This window comes from Myxine glutinosa, chromosome 3 (assembly GCF_964187855.1).
Source record: "Myxine glutinosa chromosome 3, kmMyxGlut1.1, whole genome shotgun sequence".
NCBI classification, from domain to species: domain Eukaryota; kingdom Metazoa; phylum Chordata; class Myxini; order Myxiniformes; family Myxinidae; genus Myxine; species Myxine glutinosa.
The window spans coordinates 137,550,890-137,577,076 of NC_136263.1; the positions used below are offsets into that span (position 1 = coordinate 137,550,890).

At 42.6% G+C, this 26,187-nt stretch overlaps 2 protein-coding genes across 5 annotated transcripts in view; one reads left to right on the forward strand and one right to left on the reverse strand.

Annotated features, from left to right (window-relative positions):
• MARCHF5 (membrane associated ring-CH-type finger 5) overlaps positions 1-26,187 on the reverse strand; it is a 366,957-nt gene that overhangs the window by 73,647 nt on the left and 267,123 nt on the right. For all 3 annotated transcript variants that reach the window (XM_068110060.2, XM_068110058.2, XM_068110059.2), the window contains exon 4: positions 13,147-13,330. In XM_068110060.2, coding sequence (XP_067966161.1) covers positions 13,147-13,330 — 184 coding nt within the window. The remainder of the gene's footprint in view (positions 1-13,146; positions 13,331-26,187) is intronic.
• Positions 11,302-15,170, forward strand: LOC144891360 (uncharacterized). Of its 2 annotated transcripts, none has more exons than XR_013622880.1 (2): positions 11,302-11,429; positions 14,630-15,170. XR_013622880.1 is itself a non-coding variant. In XM_078774607.1 (2 exons), the coding sequence occupies exons 1-2, from the start codon at positions 11,363-11,365 to the stop codon at positions 14,910-14,912; spliced, it is 342 nt and encodes a 113-aa protein (XP_078630733.1). In that variant the 5' UTR covers positions 11,302-11,362; the 3' UTR covers positions 14,913-15,170. The 2 variants fall into 2 exon arrangements, 1 of the variants encoding a protein (XP_078630733.1); XM_078774607.1 differs by having other exon boundaries at positions 11,302-11,421.

Below are 26,187 nucleotides of genomic sequence, written 5' to 3' on the forward strand. Positions count from 1 at the left end.
AAAGCTCTTGGTGAACGTCATCTCGGGATATGCTCCGCAGGTTGGTCGGAGCGATGAAGAGAAGGACAAGTTCTGGTGTGCGATACAGAAGCTGATGGAAAACGTGAAAGATGAGGAAGTTGTTGTGGTAGGAGGAGACCTAAATGGACATGTGGGAAGGAGTATGGATGGTTTTGATGGAGTTCATGGGGGTTACAGAAATGATGTGAGAAATGGAGAAGGTGAAAGGATTTTGGAGTTTGCTGATGGAGCTGATTTGTTGATTTGTAATACTCAGTTCCAGAAAGAGGATAATAAGCTTGTTACATACACGTCAGGTGGGTCGACGACAACCGTTGACTACCTGATGGTGCGTAGGCGAGATAGGGGGCACCTCCGAGACACAAAGGTGATCCCGGGGGAGGAGGCTGTTTCACAGCACCACTTGGTTGTCTGCGACGTAAGGGTGAAAGGTGCGAGGAGAGCTCGGCGGGTGAAGTACCAACCGAGAATGAAGGTGTGGAGGTTGAAAGAGGTGACAGTAAGGGAGGAATTAAAAGAGAGGCTGAGTAGGGTCGAGGATGATGTGGTTGAGCTTGAAAGTGGTTGGATGTCAATGAAAGCTAGTCTGTTGGGAGCCGTTGGTGAGGTATGTGGATGGACAAAAGGACCACCGAGGCACTCGGAAACATGGTGGTGGGATGATGAAGTTGGAAAGAGGATTGACGAGAAGAGGAAGAAGTTCAAGGAGTGGCAGAAGGCGAAGGGTACGGGAGCAGAAACAGCAGAGCATGAAAGTTATAAGGCAGCCAGGAAGGCTGCAAAGAAAGAGGTAGCAAAGGCGCAGGGGGCATGTAGGAAAATGTTCGGAGAACGCTTGGATTCGGAAGAGGGTCAGAAAGAGGTATTCAGGATTGCAAAGCAGATAGCGAAAGAGAGGTGTGATGTGATGGGGGTGAGCTGCTTGAAGGATGAAGTGGGACAAATCGTTGTCGACCCAGATGGAATTAAAGGAAGATGGAAAAGATATATGGAAATGCTGTTGAATACAGAGAATGAATGGGATGGCAACATAGAGAGTAACCCAGTTTTAGGATCGGCAGAGAAGATAACTGAGAAGGAAGTTGAGGAAGCGATAAAAGCAATGAAGGGTAGAAAAGCGGGAGGGCCGACGGGAGTTGTGGGAGATATGTTGAAGGCAGCAGGAAGTTGGGGAGTGAAGAGAATGACATAGATCTGTAATCTGGTGGTGAAAGAAGGCCGCATTCCAGTGGATTGGGAACTGAGTACCCTCGTCCCTCTATACCAGGGGAAAGGTGACCCTCTGGAGTGTGGCTCGTACCAAGCGATAAAGTTATTGGAGCATGGAATGAAGGTATTGGAAAGGGTGTTGGAGAGGAGGATAAGGAAGAAAGTGAAGATCGACGAAATGCAGTTTGGATTTATGCCAGGAAGAGGAACGACAGACGCGCTTTTCATTGTGAGGCAGTTGCAGGAGAAGTACATGGAGAAGAGGAAGAAGTTGTTTCTTGGGTTTGTTGATCTGGAGAAAGCATTCGATCGGGTACCACGCAAAGTATTGACATGGGCATTGAGGAAGTTAGGAGTGGAGGAATGGTTGATCAGAGTAGTGATGGCAATGTACAAAAGAGCGCGCACAGCTGTAAGGACGAAGGATGGGAACAGTGGTGAGTTTGAGGTGAAGGTGGGAGTGCATCAGGGGTCGGTACTAAGTCCACTACTATTTGTAGCTGTGATGGAGGTGCTGGCTCAGAACGTAAAGGAGGGTTTACCGTGGGAGTTGTTGTATGCAGATGATCTGGTGTTGATTGCGGAAAGTATGGATGGACTGAAGGAAAAGATGAACACGTGGAAGGAATGTATGGAGACAAAAGGTCTGAAGGTGAATATCGGAAAGACGAAGGTGATGGCAAGTGGTAAAGCATGTGGTGAGGTGGAAAGAACTGGGAAGTGGCCCTGTGCTGTGTGTAGGAAGGGTGTCGGAGTGAACTCCATTCAGTGTACAATGTGCGCTGAGTGGGTTCATCAAAAATGTAGTGGTCTGAGAGGGTCATTAACCAGTGTGGCAGCTACATTCAAATGTAAGGTGTGCACAGAGGGAGCTGCAGATGGAGGAAATGTTGAGTTGGATCTTGGAGACGGCGTGAAGCTGGAAGGTGTGAAAACATTTTGCTACCTCGGAGACATGCTGAATGGAGAAGGTGGATCAGACTCGGCAACGGCTGCTCGAGTGAGATGTGCATGGAAGAAGTTTCGGGAATTGAGTGGCGTGCTGATGATGAGGGGAGTGTCGTTGAAGCTGAAGGGAAAGGTGTATGCTGCATGTGTGAGAAGTGTTATGATTTATGGGAGCGAGACATGGGTAATGAACGTAGAGCAGCAACGAAGGTTGGAAAGGGTGGAAATGCGAATGGTTCGACGGATGTGCGGAGTATCGTTGAGAGAGAGGAAGACAAATGATGAATTGCGAAAGATGATGGGAATAGAGCCTGTGATTGATGCTGTGAAGAGGAACAGGTTGAGATGGTTTGGTCATGTATTGAGGAAGGATGAAAGTGACTGGTTGAGAAGAGTGATGGAAATGAATGTAGAAGGAAGTAGAAGACGGGGAAGACCGAGAAAGACTTGGCTAAAGATGGTGGAAGAAGAAATGCGGGCAAGGGGGTTAACAAGGAGAGATGCAGAAAATAGGGCAAAATGGAGAAGATTGTCATGGGGACCGCAAGGCTAACCCCCGCTCTAGCAGGGAAAATGGCCTTTAAAATGCATGTTGTATGTTGTTGGTATGTAGGTATAAGAAATGGTAAAGTGTTAATAAATAACTCAAAGTTGTGCATTGGTCGAGCAAAGGGTAAAGTGTCCCGTATGTATATATATATAAATATATATATATAAATATATATATATATATATATATATATACTAGCAGAAGTACCCGGCATTGCCGGGCGGGGGAGGAGGAGGGGAGGGGGAAGAGGAGGGGAGGGGAACGGGGGGGAGGGGGGAGGGGGGAGGGTGAGGGGGAAGGGGGGGGAGGAGGAGGGGAGGGGGAAGAGGAGGGGAGGGGAACAGGGGGGAGGGGAGGGTGTGGGGGTGCCTGGGGGAAGAAGGGCCCCTCCCCCCTCCCCCCCCGTTCCCCTCCCCTCCTCTTCCCCCTCCCCTCCTCCTCCCCCTTAACACCAGGGGGGTTGACTCAGCCTGTCATCCTACCGAGGTCAGCAAATTGAGTACCAGTTCACTGGTAATTCCCTGTGTGCCGCAAGAGGCGCCTCACAGGGTTGGCGGCACGAACCCGGAAGTCGGAACTCATTGTCGTCAAATAAATGTAGCATGTATGTTTCACTCTCTGTCACATGCCGTTGGTCCCATGTCAATTGGATTAAGTTGAAAAATTAACATTACGAAGTTTCTCTGGGACGTACTGATTCCGAATAATGAAGTTGAAAAATTAACGTTCCGAAATACGCTAATTACGCCAACAGAAGCGCTGGCGCTGCGAAGCGCTAGAGGGAGCGCTGCGCTCCCTCCCTTCGATTCCCCCCCTCTTCTGCTAGCGTTTCTGCGCTAATACGCTAATTTTAAAACCTGAAGTTTTTTTTAAAATTTAAGGTGTGCTGTAGTTGCTCTGAGACGTACTGATTCCGAATATGCCTTTGGTTTTCTCTGCGATGAGTAGTTCTCGAGTTATAAGAGGACAAACAAACAAACATACTTTACTGCTTTATATATATAGATATATACCTATATATATCTATATATATCTATATATATCTATATATACATATATATATATATATATATCTATATATATATCTATATATATATATCTATATATATATATATCTATATATATATATCTATATATATATATATATATATATATATATATATATATATATATATATATATATATATAGGTATACACTACATGACCAAAAGTATGTGGACACCCGAACATTAACATGGGCATTAATATGGAGTTGGTCCCCCCCTTTGCTGCTATAACAGCCTCCACTCTTCGAAGAAGGCTTTCCACTAGATGTTTGAACATTGCTGCGGGAATTTGCTTCCATTCAGCCACAAGAGCATTAGTGAGGTCGGGCAATGATGTTGGGCAATTAGGCCTGTCTCGCAGTCGGCGTTCCAATTCATCCCAAAGGTGTTCGATGGGGTTGAGGTCAGGGCTCTGTGCAGGACAGTCAAGTTCTTCCACACCGATCTCGACAAACCATTTCTGTATGGACCTCTCTCTGTGCACGGGAGCATTGTTATGCTGAAACAGGAAAGGGCCTTCCCCAAACTGTTGCCACAAAGTTGGAAGCACACAATCGTCTAGAATGTCATTGTACGCTGTGATGTTAAGATTTCCCTTCATTGGAACTAAGGGGCCGAGCCCGAACCATAAAAATCAGCCCCAGACCATTATTCCTCCTCCACCAAACTTTTACAATTGGCACTATGCATTCGGGCAGGTAGCGTTCTCCTGGCATCCGCCAAACCCAGATTTGTCCGTTGGACTGCCAGATGGTGAAGCGTGATTCATCACTCATTTTTCCTCTGAAACTACACACATTATTTCAATGAAAGTTGACCACAACCTTAATCACCCGTGATGTACCCAAGTTTGTTCACGGCAAAAAGAAAATCGAGGTCTGGGGGGGTTTACAGGGGTCAACGTGGATCCACATTTGACCACCCCCCTCCCCATCCCTTCAAAATATGTATTTGCTTTCTTTTCTGAAACTACAACACACAATTTCGATGAAAGTTGACCATAACCTTCATCACCAGTGATGTACTAAAGTTTGTTCAAGGCATTATAAAAATCGGGCCTTCAGGGGTCTACCGGGGGTTGCCCCTCAAAATAGGTATTTGCTTTCTCCTCCGAAACTACACAAACAATTTGGACAAAGCTTGACCACAACTTTCATCACCTGTGATGTACCCAAAGTTTGTTCATGACATGAAGAAAATCGAGGTCTAAGGGAGTCTATGAGGGGGTCCAATGTGGGTCCAGGTTTCACCCCCCAAAATATGTATTTGCTTTCTTCCCTGACACTACACACACACAATTTTGATGTAATTTGACCAGAACCTTCACCACCCGTGATGTAGCAAAGTTTGTTCATGGCATAAAAAATAAAAAATCGAGGTCTCTGGGGGCAGGGGGCGGGGGGTGGGGGGTAGCCCCCCAGGGGCACACATGGCGCTCATCTGCAGCTAAATGGAATACTGCTCTCCCCTAGCAGTGTCAATTTGTTTTTACCTCTCCGACCCCCTTCCCTTGCCCCCTGCCCCAAACCCTCCCCCTCCCACAGATCTCCCGATGTCCCTGTTCTCAACCCCCCACCCAAAAAATAGACGTATTTGCTCCCTCCTCCGAAACTACACACAATTTCGATGAAACTTGATAACCTTCATCACCCATGATGTACCAATGTTTGATCAAGGCATTGGAAAAATTGGGGTCTCAGGGGATTTACAGCGGATGGGGGGGGGGGGGGGGTGGGTAGCTGCCCCCCGAAAATACACTACCAGTGAGAAGTTTAAGTGCAATTTTAAGTGTTAAGTACACAGGTAAAGTACCTAAACTTTTGACTGGTACTGGAGGTATTTTTTGTTTCTTTGTTTAAAGTCTAATGATTATATTAGTATGATTGTACATGCCTCCAGCATCCATTGAAATTGGTTTAAAATACCGTGATACAGTTTAAAATACGTTTAGTCGGTGTGGTACACTGCTCTATTCTACCAGGTGAGCACCCAGGGGCATTGCCCCTATTTTTGAGATATGCTGTTCAACGACAGACAAACAGACAGACAGGGGTAAAAACATAACCTCCGTCCACCTTTGGTGATGGAGGTAAAGAACAAAAATATGACACGAAAGTCCTTGGATTTCAACTGGCTCACGAGTAATACAATAGATTTTCACAGAATCCTCCAATCATGTTAAGGATCAAAGTATTAGGATTAGATTTCTTATTTCAATATGGCAGGGTTTGGGTTAGTGTTAAGGTTAGCTCATTGCTTGACCTATGAAGCTCATGATGTAATTCCTATAGGCATAACTACGCAACCAAAATGTCACAACACGTAACAGAAAACGACAACCATTTTTTTTTTTTTTTTTTGTATACTGAATCGAGGCTCGTGAAAGAGCTAAATCCACATAAAATTAAATTTACATGATCCACATAATAATGAAGGTATACTGATGAAATGTCAACGCTATTATTAGTCCCCTACCAGTGTACACCGGAGGGGACTATAGGTTTGCACGCCGTCCCTCCGTCCGTCAGTCTGTCAGTCCGTCTGTCAGTCCGTCACGCAAAGAACAGTTTTCCGGACTTTTTTTCTAAACGCTTAACGTTAATGATTTCAAACTTGGCACATCGTTTCCTCGTGATAAGTTACAGTTCAAGTTCGAACTTCACGACGTTTCGATCATTTTTGACAAAGTTATGGCACTTTGAACTTTGGGAATTCTGATAATTCTGATGATCCTTAACTCAGTGCCATTTTAAGTTTTAATTTCCTTTAAAAAAGGTTTTCTCTGCAATAAAAGGACCGATTGAGATCAAATTTTCACCATAGGAGGGGACTCGGTCTGTAGAATATTTTAATGGTAATTATGACGCCACAGGTCACGTGGTTCTGGCGCCATATTGTTTTTCGTGAAAACACGAAAACCCCTTTTTCTCTGCAACGGCTGAACAGATCGAGGCCAAACTTTGCAGGCAGAATCGCATACCCATGACGAACAAAAAAGTCAGCGAGCATGACGTCATGCATCACATGGTTTCAGAGTTATGACGTTTTTAAGCATGAACCTTTAAAACCGAGCTCCTCCCTCATTTTTGATCCAATCGAGGGGAAACTTCACAGATCTGTTCAGCATGTCAGTCTACTAAAATGTCCTTTTGGAATTTGCGATAGCTCACGTGGTTTGGCAGATATCGTTAATTAAACGAAAATATTTTAAAAATGGATATCTCTTGAATCGCTTTATTGATCGACGTGGAACTTCATATTATAGTAGAAGTCATGAAGTGTAACAAGTGTGCAAAATTTCAAGATGATTGGATGTACGGTCTGGAAGCTAGAAGTTGTTATTGCGTGAAGAAGAAGAGGCGTCAGTGTGCAGATTTAATTGTTCATCACATGCACAGACTGAAGGGATCGTTGGACACGATCTCTCGCGGTCATTTTAACCTCAAATAAAATTCTAATTTAAGATTTGTCAATAGCTGAGGTATATTAACAAACGAATAAAACAGATTTGGTCAAATTCTGACTTTTTTAACTCGATCGCATTTGACAGAGTTGTGACAAGCTGGGGAAGAAGAAACCTCACATTGGCTTCTCCAATGTGCCATAAAAAAATGGATATCTCTTGAATCGCAAGTACCTCAAACCGTGAGTTGGTAATAATTTATATAATTCACACAGTGCAATACGTGCAGGCCGCTCCACGGAGCGACCTTGCGGGCTTATCAACGAGGCGAGGCGTGACACACGTGTCTCAGCATACCTCAGATCAAGTTTGAAAACCAGCATCAACCGTGCATAAATTTGCATATTCGATCATTTTTGACAAAGTTATGGCACTTTGAACTTTGGTAGGGGACATGTATTGCAGCGCAATACTCAGAATGCTTGTTTCTTCTGGTTCCTTAACGGTGCCATTTTAAGTTTTAATTTCCTTTAAAAACCAATTTCTCTGCAATAATTGGACTGATTGAGATAAAATTTTCACCATAGGAGGGATTCGGTCTGCAGAATATTTTAATGGTAGTTATGACGTCACTGGTCACGTGGTTTGGCCGCCATATTGTTTTTCGTGAAAACACGAAAACCCATTCTTCTCTGCAACGGCTGAACAGATCGAGGCCAAACTTTGCACGCAGAATCGCATACCCATGACGAACAAAAAAGTCAGCGAGCATGACGTCATGCGTCACATGGTTTCAGAGTTATGACGTTTTTAAGCATGGACCTTTAAAACCGAGCTCCTCCCTCATTTTTTATCTAATCGAGGGGAAACTTCACAGGTCTGTTCAGCATGTCAATCTACTAAAATGTCCTTTTGGAATTTGCGATACGGCACGTGGTTTGGCAGATATCGTTAATTAAACGGAAAAAAAATAAATGGATATCTCTTGTTTATTCTAGAGTTCTCCTCAAGCAGCACCGTGCGTCCTCAGCCTCGTCTCACTAACATCAACAGCACGACACAGCGAGCGCTTCGGGAGGGGCGGAGCCAAGCCGAGCAACATATATATACACATCGATCATTGATCGTGAACTGGAAAATATAATAAATTACTGATATTTAGCGACTCGAAAGGTTCTTTATCAACAACTTATTTTCTCGTGCTTCTGCTGACCTGTCTGCAAGGTGTATAAATCGAAGTCCCGAGTGCGAATCACAGGTGAGCCCGTCCTGAGGTAATTAGCGATTGGGAACGATTCAGAACCGGTGGATGAATAACCCTTGGTAATTTCCCCAACAGTTTTCCAGACGACAGACTGCCGGTAGGGGACATGTATTGCAGCGCAATACTCAGAATGCTTGTTCACATTAGAATATCATTCCAAATTAGTGTTGTAACATCCAGAATGTGTACATGATTGTCAGTTTAATCATTATTACAATTATGGTGACAAGACTCCATATGACGAAAAAGTCAGTATCGAAATTTTCAACTCAAATTTCCCATCTTTAGTGAAGTACCAGGAATCGCTTCCAGAGGGCTCCTGCTTCCTGATCAAAATAGTTTTTTTTTGTTTTTATGCTTTGAAGACCAGTGAATGTATTTATCTGTGTGGAATAATGGTTGGAAATTTCATTTTAAAGGAAAATTGAATGGGCATACAGATATATGAAAGTTGACCTTACTTTTTTTGTCTTTGTCTTTGCTTAAAGTAAGGGAATGACGAAAAAAACGTACGTGCACATTAGGAATTGTCAAATAATATTCCTTGCTAATACGTGCAAATTATGACATCAACCGACAGCAGATTTCAGCTTGTCATATTACGAGTTATACAAGGGGAGGGATAACCTACACTGCCCGGCCGCATGAGCTTTTCCCAGTGGTGGAATTGGGATGTGTTGGACATTGAAAAGCTATGGAGTTATTGGCCTTGTGGTGGTTATCTGCTGCCTGTGGGCCAGTGGCAGTACTGCCTCACCCCACATCCAAATATATACTTTATAGTGGCCTTTGATGGCCTAAAAATGGCCTGAAAAGCCAATGCTGGTAGCTTAAAACCTTGCCCAGATACTGAAGTACGACACGCAAAATTCAGGGACTTTAGGTGCTACAGTTTCGTTTGGTGGTAAAAAGGTAACAAACACACAAAAAAAAAACACAAAAAAAAATCGCACAAACAAACATTTGTAACTCTAGGCCATCCTGTCAGCCCGCAGACAAACACACAAACACTTGAAATTATTTACAAGATAAAAATGCACCAAATTATCTTTATTTGAATGTAATGATGAATTTTAAAAGACATTTTCTGGCAACATTATCAATGGTAAATTTGTTTGATTAGAGCCGAATTAAACCAAAAATGTAAATGCCCATGACTGTGGCAAACGGGTACTCGTACAAGGCCTGGGAGGAACATTGTAAGCATGATAATGAAAAGAAGGCATGTCAGAATGTGAACAAACAATATTTAGATGAAAGAGCAAAAGAAAAGCCCAGAAAATTACAAGGAGGAATGCAACTAGGTTGCCAAAATAACACTCAAGAGAAGCTGCAATGCAAACGGCCCAAAACAAGCAGAGAATATACTTTTTCCTGCAGCACTTGGAATGCCAAACCCAGCAGGAAAATCATTACCCAAGTTACCAAGAAAAAAAAGAACAGCAGTTGTGACTAAACAAGCAGCAGACATGATGTGTATGTGTTGCCTGAAAAAAAAACAAAAAAAAACTACAAGCTCAGCAGATGAGCAAACAGATTGATGAAGAAACATTTAATATCCTTGTGAAAACCAGCCTCAGTGGCGTAATGGTCTAGGAGGTCGGCGGTTCGAAACCCCGTCCGAGTCATACCAAAGACTCTAAAAACGGTACGTGCTGCTTTCATGCTTGACGCTTGGCATTTAAAAAAGGATATAGAGTACGGACGAACAACCCTAAGTTGGTAATAATAGCGCAGGCTTTGCAGAGCCTAATGGCCTCCTCCTGTGTCGTAAGGTTGTTATATAAATTCAACAAGTGCAGTGAAATCAGCCAAGTTGACCCTGTATTCAGAGTCGCAAAAGTGAAAGGCACCTCAACATAAACCCCAGCGACACATTTTTCGATGCCATCCATTAAGTGTACAATCTATTCAAGGAATCATACCCTGGGATAAGATTGGATGATCAAATTTCGTTTCTTTGAGACCTGAGTGTGTGAAATCTGGCAAGAATCTTGCACACGATGCATGCAGTGTGCAAAACTTGGAAAATTCAATGCTCTGAATAAAGCATCAGGACCGGATTGTTTTCAAACAAGTTACAAGTCGTTCCTAGCAAATTATGCATGTGGTGGGGGTGATGGAGGCCCATACACTCGAGAAAACTTGACGTGCATTCACAAGGAGTCAGGAACGTGTCTTTGGCCAAGAACCAATCCTGGACAACTTGCCAATCTGTTAGATGGTGCAGAAATTTCTGTTCATCAGTCATGTGGATCAAACCCATGGCGACGCAACAAGGCCTTACCTACTCCATCACCAAACTTCTCACTAATGTGACGTGTACAAATGTTCACATCATGCATGCAAAGTGAAACTTTAGGGAAGAACTTGGGAAAGTATTTTGCATGTTCGCAATGGGAATCGGTAAATATGTCAGTTGAGCAGACGGTTCTTGTGAAAGAGACTTTGTGTGATGCTTTAAAAGAGTGGAAAACAACTGTTGGCTAAATTAATGTTCCATCTTTTTCACCAAAGACAGTCACAATGCTTTTTTTCTCAGTTAATTAATCAAAGTGGCACATTAATTAACCACCTCCATTCATGCACTGTTGTTTAAACTCGCACCTGCAAGCAATCACTCACTCACTATAGAATTGTTAACCTTTTTGTATGCTTATTCTGATGCATTCAATGGAAAAATTATGGTTTTTTTAAATCTATGGCATTCTTCTTAAAAGTGTAGTATCAAAGGTATAAGAGTGCAGTTCGGTGTTGCGGACAAATTGTGCCAAGACTGATGATATGAGACTACGAGATTTATAAGTAGAAATGTTTAACTTTTCAAGAGTTAATCAATGATAATCCAAAATCGGTTTGTGTTTGCGTACAATTGTAACCGAACTTTGCTGAAACATGTTTTGAGTGCTGAATAAAGCTGGATGGAGCGGGGTTTTCGAAACATCGATCCGTATCCAAATCATGACTTCTTTGTCACAAGGTATAACGGTGAGTTAAGATATTTTTCTCCAATGCACATAATGTTTTATGACGAGTAAAGTATTTTTTCTGAGATGATGTGTTACTTTGTATTATTCACGAGAGTAAATAATGTGAGACATTGTTGTTGTGAGTAAAAAGACTTTGAATTTTACAAATGCGTAAAAATGTCACTATACTAACAATGGACAAACCCATAAACCAACAACAGCAAAATAAAACTACTTACCACACATCCCATAAAATAGATGGCTACCCACTTTGGGCTGGTGCTGCCAATTCACATCTTGTTCTGCTTGCGGCTCTAGATTCTACTGACCTCCATGTCATTAGAATATTGTGTAAGGAAGCAGATTCTCAAGGTCCCATGGCTGACTGTAGGCAGGTTGGTGGTATTGCAGTTTTTCCGGCTCTATTCTAGTTTTGCTCCTTCTGCCCACTCAACTCCCTGCCATAAACCTTCTCTTCCAGGTTTCACACATTCTGCCAAAAACCCCTTCCTTCTTATTCACCTAAGTCTGAAGTCAATGAACACTTTCAGTCATTCACATACCTCTTTTCTCACCTGTGGAACTATCTTCCTCAAGATCTTCCCAACAGCATTTTAAGTCTACTGCCCACCCATATTTCATGGTCTCTTCCATTTCCACAACTGAACTTTACTGCATCCACAACAACTATAGGGGATTAACGCCAGGGGGGTTGACTCAGCCTGTCATCCTTCCGAGGTCGGCAAATTGAGTACCTTGCTGGGATGAATTGTTGGGATGCTGGGATGAATGAATTGGATTGGGTCGGCATTGGGTCGGTTGCTGGGATGAATTGGGTCGGCAAATTGCTGGGATGAATGATCCCGGTGTGTACCCCAATTTAGAATAGGTACACCGTATCCCTGCGCATCGTAAGAGCGTGACCAAGGGTTGGCGTGAGGAAGGGCATCCGGCCATAAAAAACAATGCCTAAAACAGGGAACCTTGATTGTCATGGGGCCTGCAATGCTAGCCCCCGTTCTAGCGGGGGAAAATGGCCTTAAAACGATCATTCATTCATCCATATTCACATAACCTTTGACAGGTTGAATTAAAAATTAATCAGTTAATCTTTGTATTACAGTACATACTTGGTTGGGCCAAGTTTGCTTGAAACCCCTTCTGTGGTTGACGAGTTATTGCGTATCAAAATGATTTTCAATTAAAGGTTTAACCTTTGATCTTGTTAACCCTTTGACCTTTGATCTTTTGTAATGCCTTCGTCTTTGTGGAGCAGTGCATACATGTGTCAAGTATGGCTGAAATGTCTTTAGTGGTTCACAAGTTATTGCAGTAACAAAGATTTTTCATTTAAGGGAAATTGACCGTATGCCTTTGACCTTTTGAACACAAAATCTAACCAGTTAATCTTTGCATTAAATTACATAAATGTACCAAGTTTGGTCGAAATGTCTTCAGCGGTTCACAAGTTATTGTGGTAACAAAAATCAACGACTTCCAGCTGAAGGTCACATGACCTTTGACCTTTTGAATGCAAAATCCAAACAGTTCATCTTTTCATCATAGTACATACTCGTACAAAGTTTGGTAATGGAAATCTGCTGCACACGCATGCACGGAAGGACGCACAGCCCAACGGACAACTCAAAAACACAATGCCTTCGGCTGCGGATGCATAAATACATTTACACACATATTTTGGACAAACAAATTGCCAAAAAGCATCGTAGCCACACCTGGGAAGATGTAGTTGAGGATGTATAACTTGCTAGAGTACTTGCGCCAAACACGCAACACATAGTCCTCCCATCGGATCATTTTGCCCAGGATGAGAATGATGGGGATGGTGGGAAGGCCAATTAGGAGGAACAATGGGTCAGCTTGCTCCATCATCTCCAAGCCTTCTTTGTGGCCCAACACCTGTGTGTACACAGAAAACATTAAAAGGAATCATCATTTGATGATGCAGCATTGATTCAATTACCTGGACAAAAGTGGTAAGGACTTTTCCACATACCTGGGAAAATTAGTAACATCACAAATCAAACTAAAACGACACTCAATAGAGAGCATATGTATCGTTTTTGGCTCCATCTCCCAATGGTGAAGAATCACTTAAAAATTCTACTAGCCGGATCCGAATCCGGATCTTCACCAAAATCTAATCATTTCGTCTTTGGCACATACGCTACATCTCTGCCAAATTTGGTCCGAATCCGCCCACAACTTTTTGAGATATTATGTTCACAAACAGACAAACAGACAAACAGACCTCCGCCTTTTGTGGCGGAGGTAATAAAGAAATAAAAATCGAGAATAACTAGATTTGATATTCATCAAATGCTACATGTTCATCCTCGTATGATGCGTTTGGTTATGAATTATTTAATTTGTCCCAAAATGTTATCACAGCCAGAAAAATACTGTTGTGTACATGCCCATTCCTCCCCCATTCCCCCACTCCTCCAGTGAGGGTTAACACCTGAGCTGAAGGACTGGCATATGCATGACGCACACATCATGTGAATCGCCAATTAGTAATATGATTAATGCAAATCGACAGCAAACAGGTGTATCAGTCACCTTTGGCAGCCTCCAAGGTGCTGGTAATAATCGGATTATTATAATAGTGTTTCTCAACTTACAGCCATCCAGGGAAGAGCCAATAAACCAAAACAGTTGTATCCATCCATCACAAATTTTGAGGTACCGGAACCCTGCAAAAATGTGTCGGCCGTGTCATCACCAGATCTTACCTCGCGTCACATCAGGTTTTAACATAACACTAATCATTTGAGACCCCAAAACAAGTGATAAATGAAATACGCACATTGTACCATGATAAAGAAACGACGCATGCACGCACACACACGCACACACACACACACACACACACACACACACACACACACACACACACACACACACACACACACACACACACACACACACACACACTCTGTCTGTCTCTCTCTCTCTCTCTCTCTCTCTCTCTCTCTCTCTCTCGCCTGTCGACCCAACTTCCTCAGTCTGTTCAATATAATTCTTCCCAGCAAGGTTTTGCATTGACTGTTTGCCTCTTACGGTCATGCCTCATCCATACTCATGATCTTTTCTCTCCTCATTAACCTCCTCAAGCCCAATTCTTCCTTTTCAGGTTGTTGTTCTCCCCTCTCCCTCCACCCTACTTTCCATCACGGATTTCCTTACATTTGACAGGCCCAAGTGGGAAGGAGACCGGAGATTTGGCGGACCCGAGTGTGAGGGGGGCCTGAGATTTGGTGGACTTGCGTGGGAGGATGCGAGCATTGGTGGACCTCCTGTTGCAGGGCTCCATCCGCTGAGGATGTGGGAGATTGAGATGCGCTTGAGGTGCCTGGTATCACACCGTTCGATGAGGTGGCTCATAAGTGTACAGCAGCTTTGGGAACCAAGCTTCGTGAGTTCCTGTATATGGCAGCCGAATATGGCAGCTTTCGAAGGAAGAGACCGAAGTGGATGAGATCAGGATGGATGAGATAAAAAGTGAAAAGACCGGACCCAACTTTGGGGATGGCGGAGAGGGAAACGGAGCATGGATGAGGAGACGTGAGTCGTGGTTCCTCGCTGGGGTGGAATGGATTATTGGGGATCGGGGAGGGCTCCGTTTGGTCTTGGGGACTTGCGGGTGGAGATTGTGCATGACATGTTGTGCTGTGTATTGTATGCACACATTATTATTACACATGATATACATATTTACATATATTATACACATATTGTATTGAATACACATATTATGCGTGACATGTTGTACAGCAGTATATTGTGTGATATATTATACATTTTATACATGCACGTGCACACACACACACACACACACACACACACACACACACACACACACACACGCACACGCATACACAAACAACACACACACACATACACAAATTAGAATCCCCTTTTAATAAAGAGTCACCATTTTCAACATAACTGTAATTTAAGAAACTAGGGCATGCCCGTACTATATCTATATCTAAAATTATATCCCCCCCCTCTATTTACATGAAATGGTTTGGTCCAAAGCGAACGGCTTGCGAGTGGTGACAATCCCCCCCCTCTATTTACATGCAATGGTTTGGTCCAAAGCGAACGGCTTCCGGAGTTTGGTAAAGAAATCGCCATCGCGTGCACAAACGCGCAGGAAAGCGAATGAATCGCAAATTCGTTTTTATTAGTTGTAAAACATAGTTTAACGCCAACATAGTTTGCAAACGTGAAATAAATGAATACGCTCTCAAATGTGCCATCCGAGGCAGAGTGTGTCCTCCACGTTCGGCACACGCGATCGTTCGCTGCTCTCTGATTGGTTGAATCGTTTTTTGGACATAGCTCGGTAAGTAATTGTCCGATTAATATGAAACCTTGAAAAGGCACATCCTCGGGTCCCCAGCAATATACCTGGCAAGTTAAAAGTATATCGGACCCGTGGTTGTCGAGAAACAGCGGTCACAGACAGACAAACGTACAAACGTACAAACGTACAGAGATTACTGGAATTATAGATAGATAAAGACAAGTTTTCTTTTTGTTTTGTTTTTCCCATACCATGTATTAAGAGCTGGGGTGGCCTAGAGGTACGCACACTCGCCTCTAAGCTGTCTAGTCTGGGCCCACGGATGGACGTTAAGCTGGATATCCAGTCTGCTAGAATGATTTGTTTCGTTGGTTTCTTTCTTGGCATTAATGAGAGGAGATAAAGCTTTGGGGCCGGATAAGCATCCCTGAGTATTGAATGCGATGTCAGAGCCGATAAGCATGATGTTAACATACAGTATATAACATCTTGCTTATCTGCTCTGCCAACACGAGTCCGTGTCATTGATGTATTACAGGCCGATCTTTGCCCATACACACCGTATAGCCATTCTTCACAATAACAGGCACATCACTGATCCACCCAGACTTCAACTAGTTGTCGGCATCCAAACTTTTCCATGCCGTCACCTCAGGGTGTAAATACATTTTGTAAATATAAGAGAATTCATTAAAATCTGGATATACGAGTAAAATGGTTGGAAAGTTTGTCTCGCTTCTGGACCTTGGTGTGTTCAGCAATTCATCCGGGTCTGTGTTGCCTATAACCCGTATCGTTACGATATCACTCCATATGGCCAACACATCAACATATCCAAGGTTTGATCCCTATTATTTTGCCAGGAAAGCACACAGAGCATAATAACTCAACAGATCGTGAACGTGGGTGTTTATTATTGTTTTTTGTTTTTTTTCAACTGTTGTGGAACTCTGCCTCCGATGAATCGACATGCCGGAGCACCACTCCTGTGCACTCTGTCTGGACTACACCCCTGCTTAACACAATTAATGATTATTAAACCCTACGCAAGCACAGGAACATACTAAAGCCTTACTTCTGTCTCTGATTCTCACCATGCCCCCCTCCTAATCTATGGAAGGCAAAAGTGACCAGCCATCCTGCAATGACATTAGAAAACATCAGCAAGTTTTAATACAGTGAGCTGTGCGCAAGGTAAGATGGGGCATCAAGGAGCTGCATATATCGAACAGACGGTGTCATGGAGCATCCCACCCCATTAGAGCATTGAAATTGCATCAGATGTGATAAATAAATAGGAATTGTTGCTCCCGGCTTACCGGTTTGATGACAGAAGATGCCATTTGCATTTTTGCCTCCCCCATCCTTACCCCGTTTAGAATCCCGTGTGGGCACGGACAAACTTTCGAGTATTTTTTAATACAAGTCATACATGTCCCATTCACTCCCCTTCTTTTACTCGGCCTCATTTAATCCCTCCCCTCACTTTACTCATACATCTCTTCCCATCCTCATTTACCTCATCTCCCAGAACACTTTCTTTCCCTCCGATTTACTTTCCTTATCCCTTATTTTTCTCAACATTTTGTTGGCCTCTAGTCCAGTGGCAATAAATATTTAGAAAAATAACAATAAAAACAACAAGTTTACAATCAAACAAGCCATTCTGCACTAAGTCTTGGTAAAAAAGCAACTGAACAGAACGTTGTATGATCTCTGCATAAATTTCACAACAGCGGGACTCATGTGTGCCTGAGCTAACCTTACCACAGTTGCTAATTAGAAAAGTGAGCCATGTACCAGTGAGATGTGTTTACACATTCTTTGACAGTTCTTTCAGTTGGAGTACAACTTGGAGGCTGTTGATGTTCCCCAAAGTAGAGCATTTGTGTATAATATGAAAAGGACAAGAAAACCCCATGTAAGGCAAGTTGAAACAGAAGCATAAAACAGTGCCCTGCCGGAACAAAAATGAGCATCCCTGATTGCAAACAATCTTTATTTAATAATCCATGTTATAATGGCAGCACACCGTACTTGCACCAGCGAAGGCATTGCATCAATGGCATTCTATTTGACAGTCTGTTCAAGATTTCCCCAAATGTGGAGCAGATTTTGTTGCAGCACGTGCGTATTACCTGACAGAGGTCGGCTTTTTCGCAACTTCCAATCCATGCTCCCAGATGTGTTCGATGGCATTCATGTCAAGACTCTGTTAAGCCCAGGGAAGAACCTGTGGCCCATTCTATCTCTTCCAGGCACAGCAAGTGAAATGAATGTATGGCATGTGGCCCCATCTTCCTGCAGCAAATATGCTTCATACTGAAAAATGCCTTGCTGGCATAGTGGCAACAGAGTTCCTTGTGTACCTGTGAGTCTGTTCTGGAAAATTACCATTGAGAATTTGTATGCTAAATCAGCAATGGTTGCACCTGTGATTGAACAGGACATATTTGCCACTAATCACGTTGGTACAATCCTTTGTCAGGCATGGTTGAATGGACACTGCTTTGAAGAGCATGGATGTCCCAGGTCTTTAAAGAGCATGGATGTGTCCAGATGAGTGGAACATGTGATCTCCTAACGACGCTCCTTTCAAGTTGGCTCAAAACACAAAATTCTTTAATTGACTGATATGCAACTGGCAGGTGCGTGCAGTCCGAGCTTGCGTTTCCTTAAAAAATGGAGCACAATCGATACACGAAGCACGATGGCGCATCATTGTATGAAACAAAGAAACTAATTCTTGACTGACTTTTCTTCTTTCCTTCCCCTCTCACTCTGCCTTACCACTTACAGTGTATATATATATACACTACCGGTCAAAAGTTTTAGAACACCTCAACTTTTCCAGTTTTTATTGAAATTTACGCAGTTTAATGTATCAATGAACTCTGAAATTAAGCAAAGAACAAATAAACAATTGGAGATAAAAAAGAAATCATAGAATCATTTTGTTTAACAAAATTTAAATTAAATTTTTGACTCAGCAAAGTAGCCACCTTTTGCAGATATAACCGCCGAACACACACGTGGCATTCTTTCTACAATGGAAATCAAATATTGTTCGGGAAGTTCTTCCCAACACTGTTGCAGAAGTTCCCACAAATGTGTTGCACTTGTAGGTTGCTTTGCTTTCACCCTTCTTTCCAGTTCATCCCAAACCAGCTCGATGGGGTTTAAGTCTGGAGACTGTGCTGGCCATTCCATGATTTGAAGCCTACCGTCTTATTCTTTTCCTCGAAGGTAGTTTTGACATAGCCTGGAGGTGTGTGTAGGGTCATTATCTTGCTGTAGGATGAACCCCTGACCAACTAGGCGTTTACTAGAGGGGATTGCATGGTGCTGCAAAATGCTGTGGTAGCCCTTTTGGTTCAGGGTGCCAGTCACTCTGTGCAAGTCGCCGACTCTGGATCCAACAAAAGAGCCCCAGACCATCACGCTTCCTCCTCCATGTTTGACAGTTGGTGTCACATACTGAGGAACCATCCTTTCGCCTACTCGACGGCGTACAAAAACCCTGCGTGATGAACCAAAGATTTCTAATTTTGATTCATCGGTCCATAAGACCTTCTTCCAGTCTTCAGTCGTCCACTGGCAGTGTTTCATGGCCCAGGAAAGCCTCTTTTTCTTATTTTGCCATCTTAGCAATGGCTTTCTTACTACCACTCGACCTGTCAAACCTGCAGCTCGAAGTCTTCTCTTCACAGTTGAAACTGAAACTTGCTTACTTCGACCAGTGTTAAGCTGTGCTTGAAGCTGTTGTCCTGTGAGCCGCCTATCATGCAAGCCGTTGACTCTCAGAAACTTGTCTTCTGATTCTGTTGTGGCTTTGGGTCTGCCAGACCTCTTCCGGTCAGAGTTTCCTCCAGTTTCCAATATACTCCTTCCTGCAGTGCAATATTGTCCAAATAATGCTTCAGAGGGTGTAATAACAGTCTGTTCCAATACTGCTTTTATACCGACAGAGGGTTTGTAATCAAGTAATCAGCAGAGGTTGGGACACCTGTAGGAATTGTTTGCATCAACTTTCAAGGCTTAATTTACTTACATTGCTGCAGAACAGCTGTAAGTTGTTAACCCATTACTTTTTCCCTGAAGAAGGCCTTTTTTTTTTTTACAATATAACTGTGCAATTTACATTATTTTCCCGTTTTTGCTAACCTAAACTTTTTTTTTAACCTCGAGCAGTTTACTGCTTGCCTTTGTACCATTTCAGGTTATTCACTGGACATTAAACTGTGTAAATTTCAATAAAACTGGAAAAATTGAGGTGTTCTAAAACTTTTGACTGGTGGTGTATATATATATATATATATATATATATATACTGTATTATATATATATATATACACACACATACATATACATACTCAGAACAAGAACATTCACGAAAGGCACTCCCTCTACAAGAAAGTCGTAATTACTAGTTGCTTCGATATCTGAAAGTAACAGGATATTTCTCCAACTGTAGCAATCTTTCCAAAGATCTTAAAGTCAAACGCCAATATTATAGCTTGTCAGCTTTTTACTCAATTTTTAGAACAACCATTTCAACTCAACAGACATTACACAGTCATATTGAATTACGAATTCGTTCCATATTGTATTTTAAAAATATTTATGATGGAGCAGATATGTATATGATGATGATGACCGATTTTTAAAATATTTATGATGGAGCAGATATGTATATGATGATGATGATGATGATCCTCCTGAATCATCAGATGCATGGTGCTGTCAAAGCAGTTTCTTGACTATTAGAAAGCAATCCTGGTCGGGGCATCACTCCTACGCAGGACACTCGAATGGCTTATTCATCCCAGTAAGCAAGTACTCGTTTTGCCGACCTCGGAAGGATGACACGCTGAGTCAACCCCACCTGGTGTTAATTCAACGACCGACCGGGATTTGAACTCAGGACCCTCGAATCCCAAGCCAGCACCCTAACCGTTAAGCCAACACCAGTCACAGAAGTGTATATAGTATATACTAGAGTCCCTGTATAAAGAGAGTTGCGCCATGCGCTGACCCGAGATTTCTGGTCACGTGATTTCGTGGCGCCATTTTGTGTCTAACTTCACCGTGCGTGAACGTCAGCTTGGTACGGGAATGTTGTTTATTGCCAAACAAAATGACTGGTTGTTCTGCTTTTGGTTGTTCAAACCAATCGGGGAAATATAAGATGTATAGATTTCCAAGTGATAAAGTCAGAAGACAAATTTGGGAAGCGAAAGTCAGACGAAAGAGCTGGAAAGCGATCGACTCCTCGAGACTCTGCCAGGTAGGCCCACGCCGCTTGATGATCGATGTTCAAAAGCAATTCTATCTGCTCGGTTTTTTTTTGGTTGTCTGTCCGTTGAAAACCCTTTTAAAGGGAAGTGATTTGTGTTTGTTTATAATCTTCAAGGAGCTGACCAAAAATGCATTTCCGTGGGAAGAACCCTGCTCAATTTTTTTGCGGGTTGTGCAGCCATCCATACGTCCAAAATTTGACGAGTTATTGTTTGCTTTGTACAGTGCTCATGCGTCTTGTGGCATATTTGCTCAAATATTTCCCACCCCGGGATTTATGGCCAAATTGTAGTGATGGAAGATTTTGCACATTGGACAATCCCTATATATTTAACCTGGTGACAGCTATCGTTCCCAAAACATACAATATTTCTAGGTGATTAATGCAATAAAACAGGTGTATTTGTGTACCCACATTTAAAACTGGCTCAACTTTCAAAAGCTGTTATCCCTTAGATAAAACTAAGGTTGTACACTATAGAAATATGGCAATACCACGTACAGAATTTGTTTTAAGTGTGTTAGACTATATGTCGGCTGGAAGTCCTACACCAGAATTGCTCTCGGCACCCTTTAAAAAATATTGGATATGCCCACACTCCTTTCTAAAAGTTATTAAAATTCAGAGAACGACAGCATTGGTTTGTCTTACTTATAATGTTAGCTCTTATATGCAGTGTTGGCTTGTAATATGCATTGCCATACCACTTTTAATATCACCACACAGCTCTTTTTCACGGCAATAGCTGAGTTTTTGACAAAACAAATATCACCTGTATGTAATAATAAGACTAAATATGTGTAGTAAATTTTTTTTTAGCAGGTTTAGAATATATCACCCCATATCGCGAATGTACATGTATATCTAATCCGACACACTTAGACACAAAATGGCGTCCAAATTTGAGTTGACACAACTCTCTATATACAGGGACTCTAGTATATACCATATGTTTCTTTTTCTGATACGGACCAAGCAGATACAGGAAATAGCACCACCTTTGGTGGTAGCTGGTAATACAAATAATCTTCCATTATCTTCTTGATATAACGGAACCTTCTCAAAATTATGATGTAATGGAGTACACATTGTCATCAATACAATTCCTTTCACAAATGACAAAAAACAGTATATTTTCAAGAATGTGCTGCAGCACATTGCCCACCGAAGATGGGCTGAGAAAGGTACTCCCGCCCGAAGGGTAGGAGTGCCTGCGAGTACATACAAACACGAACATCAAACTGAACATGAATACACCACCTAACAGTTACTCAAAGATTGGTGACATAGCCCCAACTTTCAAGAAAAATTAATAATATTTCCAAACTGCACAAATTATTTAACAAAACAACCAACAAACATTAGGGAGAACCATTAATAATTATTCAATCAACCAAATTTCTGAAGAGTAAATCATGATTTAACCCCAACGCTCAAGTAATCTGCACAAACATCTCCTTTCCCTTGATCAATTATACTGCAGAAACATGGAATATCACTGAGAAATTTTGTCTTGTCTCATCTTTGTACAGCAATGGCTAATGATCCGTTTGCAAAATAACTTCAGTCCCATTGAGAAACAGTATGAGTCTCTTAAAGCCCCAGCCCAATAGGAAGTCCTTTTTTCTCCATGGTTGGGTAGTTCTCCAAATACATCAACTTCTTTCTTGCAAAAACTCCCAGGGAAGAGTCTGTCCTCATGTGAATGGGAAAGAACACTTCCTGTATCAGTGTCAGAAGCAATGGTCCTGAGCACAAGTCAAGTTGATTGAGGGTTGTGTAGGGCAACCAACTCCTGAGACCCTCCTCCCTCTCCCCCAACTCCAACGCACCAACCTCATACCAACATACAGGTTTGACCAAACTTGGTGAAATCTGTACGTGGGACAGTGATGACTGCTTTTTACAGGTAGCCCATAGGGCAAAGCAGTCTAGAACAGAGTTTGTCCATCCATATGTATGTATGTATGTATGTATGTATGTATGTATGTATGTCCTCTCAAACGTATACCAATCAGAGCTGAGGATCTGGTCACATGACAGGGTGATGTGATTACGTCTGATGTCATTACGGCGATACGGCGGCTGACTCTCCACACTCCGGCATTTTAATTCCAATTTCGTTCAGGCCGAACATATCGTTGAACCTGTCATATATCACAATCGCCATGCTCTACATTGACGTTTTTCATTCAGTGTGAAACACAAACAAACTGATTGTTAAAATGACCATCAAATATTGAAAGCATAGACGTTACGGATCTTCCAACTACAGTACGTATAGGCCTTAGGCTTCATGCCTTCATGACTCACCTTCAGGCCACTTCGGCCAAATTAGCTCAGGTTTCTTAATACAGTAGTGTAGTTTTCGTAATAATGATAATAGCCTGTCTGCCATGTTTGAACAAGAAGCCCGAGATTAAGCTTCATCGGGAGAGATTGCAATGATTTTGAGAGGGTGGTTTCCACTGTAATAAGATGTGAAAGGTGTGAGCCAGGAGCCCCAGCAGAAAGGGGAGAGCAATACTCCATCAAGTTGAAAATGAAGGCCTTGTATGTTGTTTGAAGTCTGCATTTGCCCTGGAAAGACATGGCACAAGGGACGATGCCAAGTTAGCGGCTGGCTTTGGAAGCTGACGTTGATATGTAATTTGCCCTAGAGAGATCGTGGCTGATGGAGAGGGCCTGAAAGTTTGAGGGACTCAACCTTTTCAGGAGGCATGTTAAGGAAGTCGATGGGAGGGACCCTGAAACCACCTCTATTTCCCCACAACTGCCTCTCATGTCTGTTACGGATTCATCACTTCCAGTGTTGTGGTGTTCATCCACTTGAAACATTTCTGGTTCTATGTATTATTATTATTATTATTGTTTGAGGGAAATAGCCATTATTATTGTCAAAAGGTAAAAAGGTTAATGTTAAATGAAACAGGAAACCGGATCAGGAACCGGAAGACGAAGAAGAAGAGGAGGTGAGAGAAAAGAAAGGAGCGAAAAGTCGGACAAGAAGCTGGTTGCTTGCATTCTGGATCGAACGTTGTCGAGCAAGAGTCACGAGTGAACTTTGAATTTCCTGGATAGGAATTCCTGCGATAGGGGTTATCGCTGTGACTGATCAACCTGGGTGTCAGGTTTGGCGTTGGGATTCTGAAGAATCATCGCCGGGTCGTTGCTACTCGAGAACGAGCCGTCGGCCATTTTGATTCGTGCGCTTCGCGCATCAAGCAAGGTATTTGCTTCGTCAGCCATTTCCACCGCTTTCAGACGTATCTGATGTGTGTGTGTGCACCATGGCTTTTGGAAGATTAATTTGCGGTTCGCCGACTGAGCCGTGAAAGTTCAGACCTGGAGGGTGCCTTTGGATTTCCCATTCGCCTTGAGTTTGCCTTACGCAGTGGCGCCTTTGGATTTCCCATTCACCTTGAGTTTGCTTTACGCAGTGTTGGACCACGTGACTCTTTGCGCCGCTTCGGCCGCATACGCCTTTCTGCTGTTTTGGCGGTTTGACCGGGCCCGTCATCTGAATGGAGTTCGGGTTTCAATTCGACATCGCTCTAATGATCACTGGAGGGGATCAACTTTGAGCTATAGAGACATTGGGGAATGTTTTTTTTTCACTCACTTGGAGCACAGTGAGTTATCCTATACTAGCTGATGGTACCATCATAAGATGTGTTGATTGTACTTTTGATTGCTATTATTGTTGTATCGTTATTCTTGTGTGATTTTTAATACAATATTTGTTTGTTGATAACCATTGGTGTGGATTCCCTATTGATTTTTGACACAGAATAACATATTTTTCTGCCGTGGCTCCTCTCGGGGCTCGGAGGTACACCGTGACCAGGGGGTCGGGGAGGAGCACGTAACAATGTCTTTCAAGTGAGACAGATATTTGCAAAATTCCATGGGTAAATTAACATTAACCTCTGACCTCCCACCATGCTCAATTGTTCATGAAGTGAGTCACTGCAACATCTGCCCTTTCATCAAGACCACCACTTTGATCCCAGGAAGCAAAATCAGTGTTAAAGTCAGGGATCATTTTGACTACACCTCCATGAATATGTCATCTATGAAATAACATGCACTCTCTGCAAGATCTATATCGGCAAGACTAGGTGAAGCTTGGTGATTGTTTCCATGAACACTTTCACGACACGTGAACCAACAGCACAGATCTCTTCAAGACTTGGCACTTCAACATTCCTGGACATTTCTTGCCACAGGGCAGTCTCCATTATTCTTCCTCAATTTCAGCACCATGGACAGCGGGAAGTGAAAAGAGAAAAGCCTTTTCAGGATCGGCAGGTCGGACCCCCATGGGATTAACGAGCGCTTTTCATTTGATTAGACCTCCCGTCTCTCACAGCTTTTCAATTTCTTCCCTCCCTTTGTTTATTCGTCTTTTACCTTATTTTACCTCTCCCCCGTTTTTCCTATGTTCTCTCTTTACTTTTCCTCTTCTCTATCCTCTTTCTTTTGCTCCCCTTTGTTCTCTCTTCTTTTTATAATTGCTTTTAATTTAATAAGTACCAATTATTTTATTGTTTAAAAAAATTATTATTATAATGTTTTTCTTATTTCCAATTAGTTTTTTAAGTTGTGTGTCATTCACCTGATGTCTTTCTTCCCCTTTTGTTGGTTTCCCTATTATTACCTCTGCCACCTAAGGTGGATGGAGGTTATGTTTTCAACCTTGTCTGTTAGCAGAATATCTCAAAAGGTAAAGGACGGATTTGGACGAAACTTGGTGGAAAGGTTGTGTGTGTTTATAATAACTAATTGATTCGCTTTTACTCAAGATCTGGATCGTGATCCAGATATGAGAATTTTTTTAATTTCCAAAGCGTTTCTTCACAATTAAGAGATAGGGCCAAAAACGATACAGTATGTAGCAATTGCAGCATGGTGTTTCAAAATGTTTAGGCAAAAAGTTGGGGTAGCTCACAAGAACAAGCCGATTACATTTTGGTTAAAGTTGGTGGTGGTTCATGTGCAGCCACCCGGCTGCTGGTTGCATCATCTTTCTGTGGGCGTGTCTGCCGCCGATGCAATGCCTCTCGATAACCAGTTATCTGGTACTCATTTTGCTGACCTCGGAAGGATGACAGGCTGAGTCAACCCCACCTGGCGTTAATT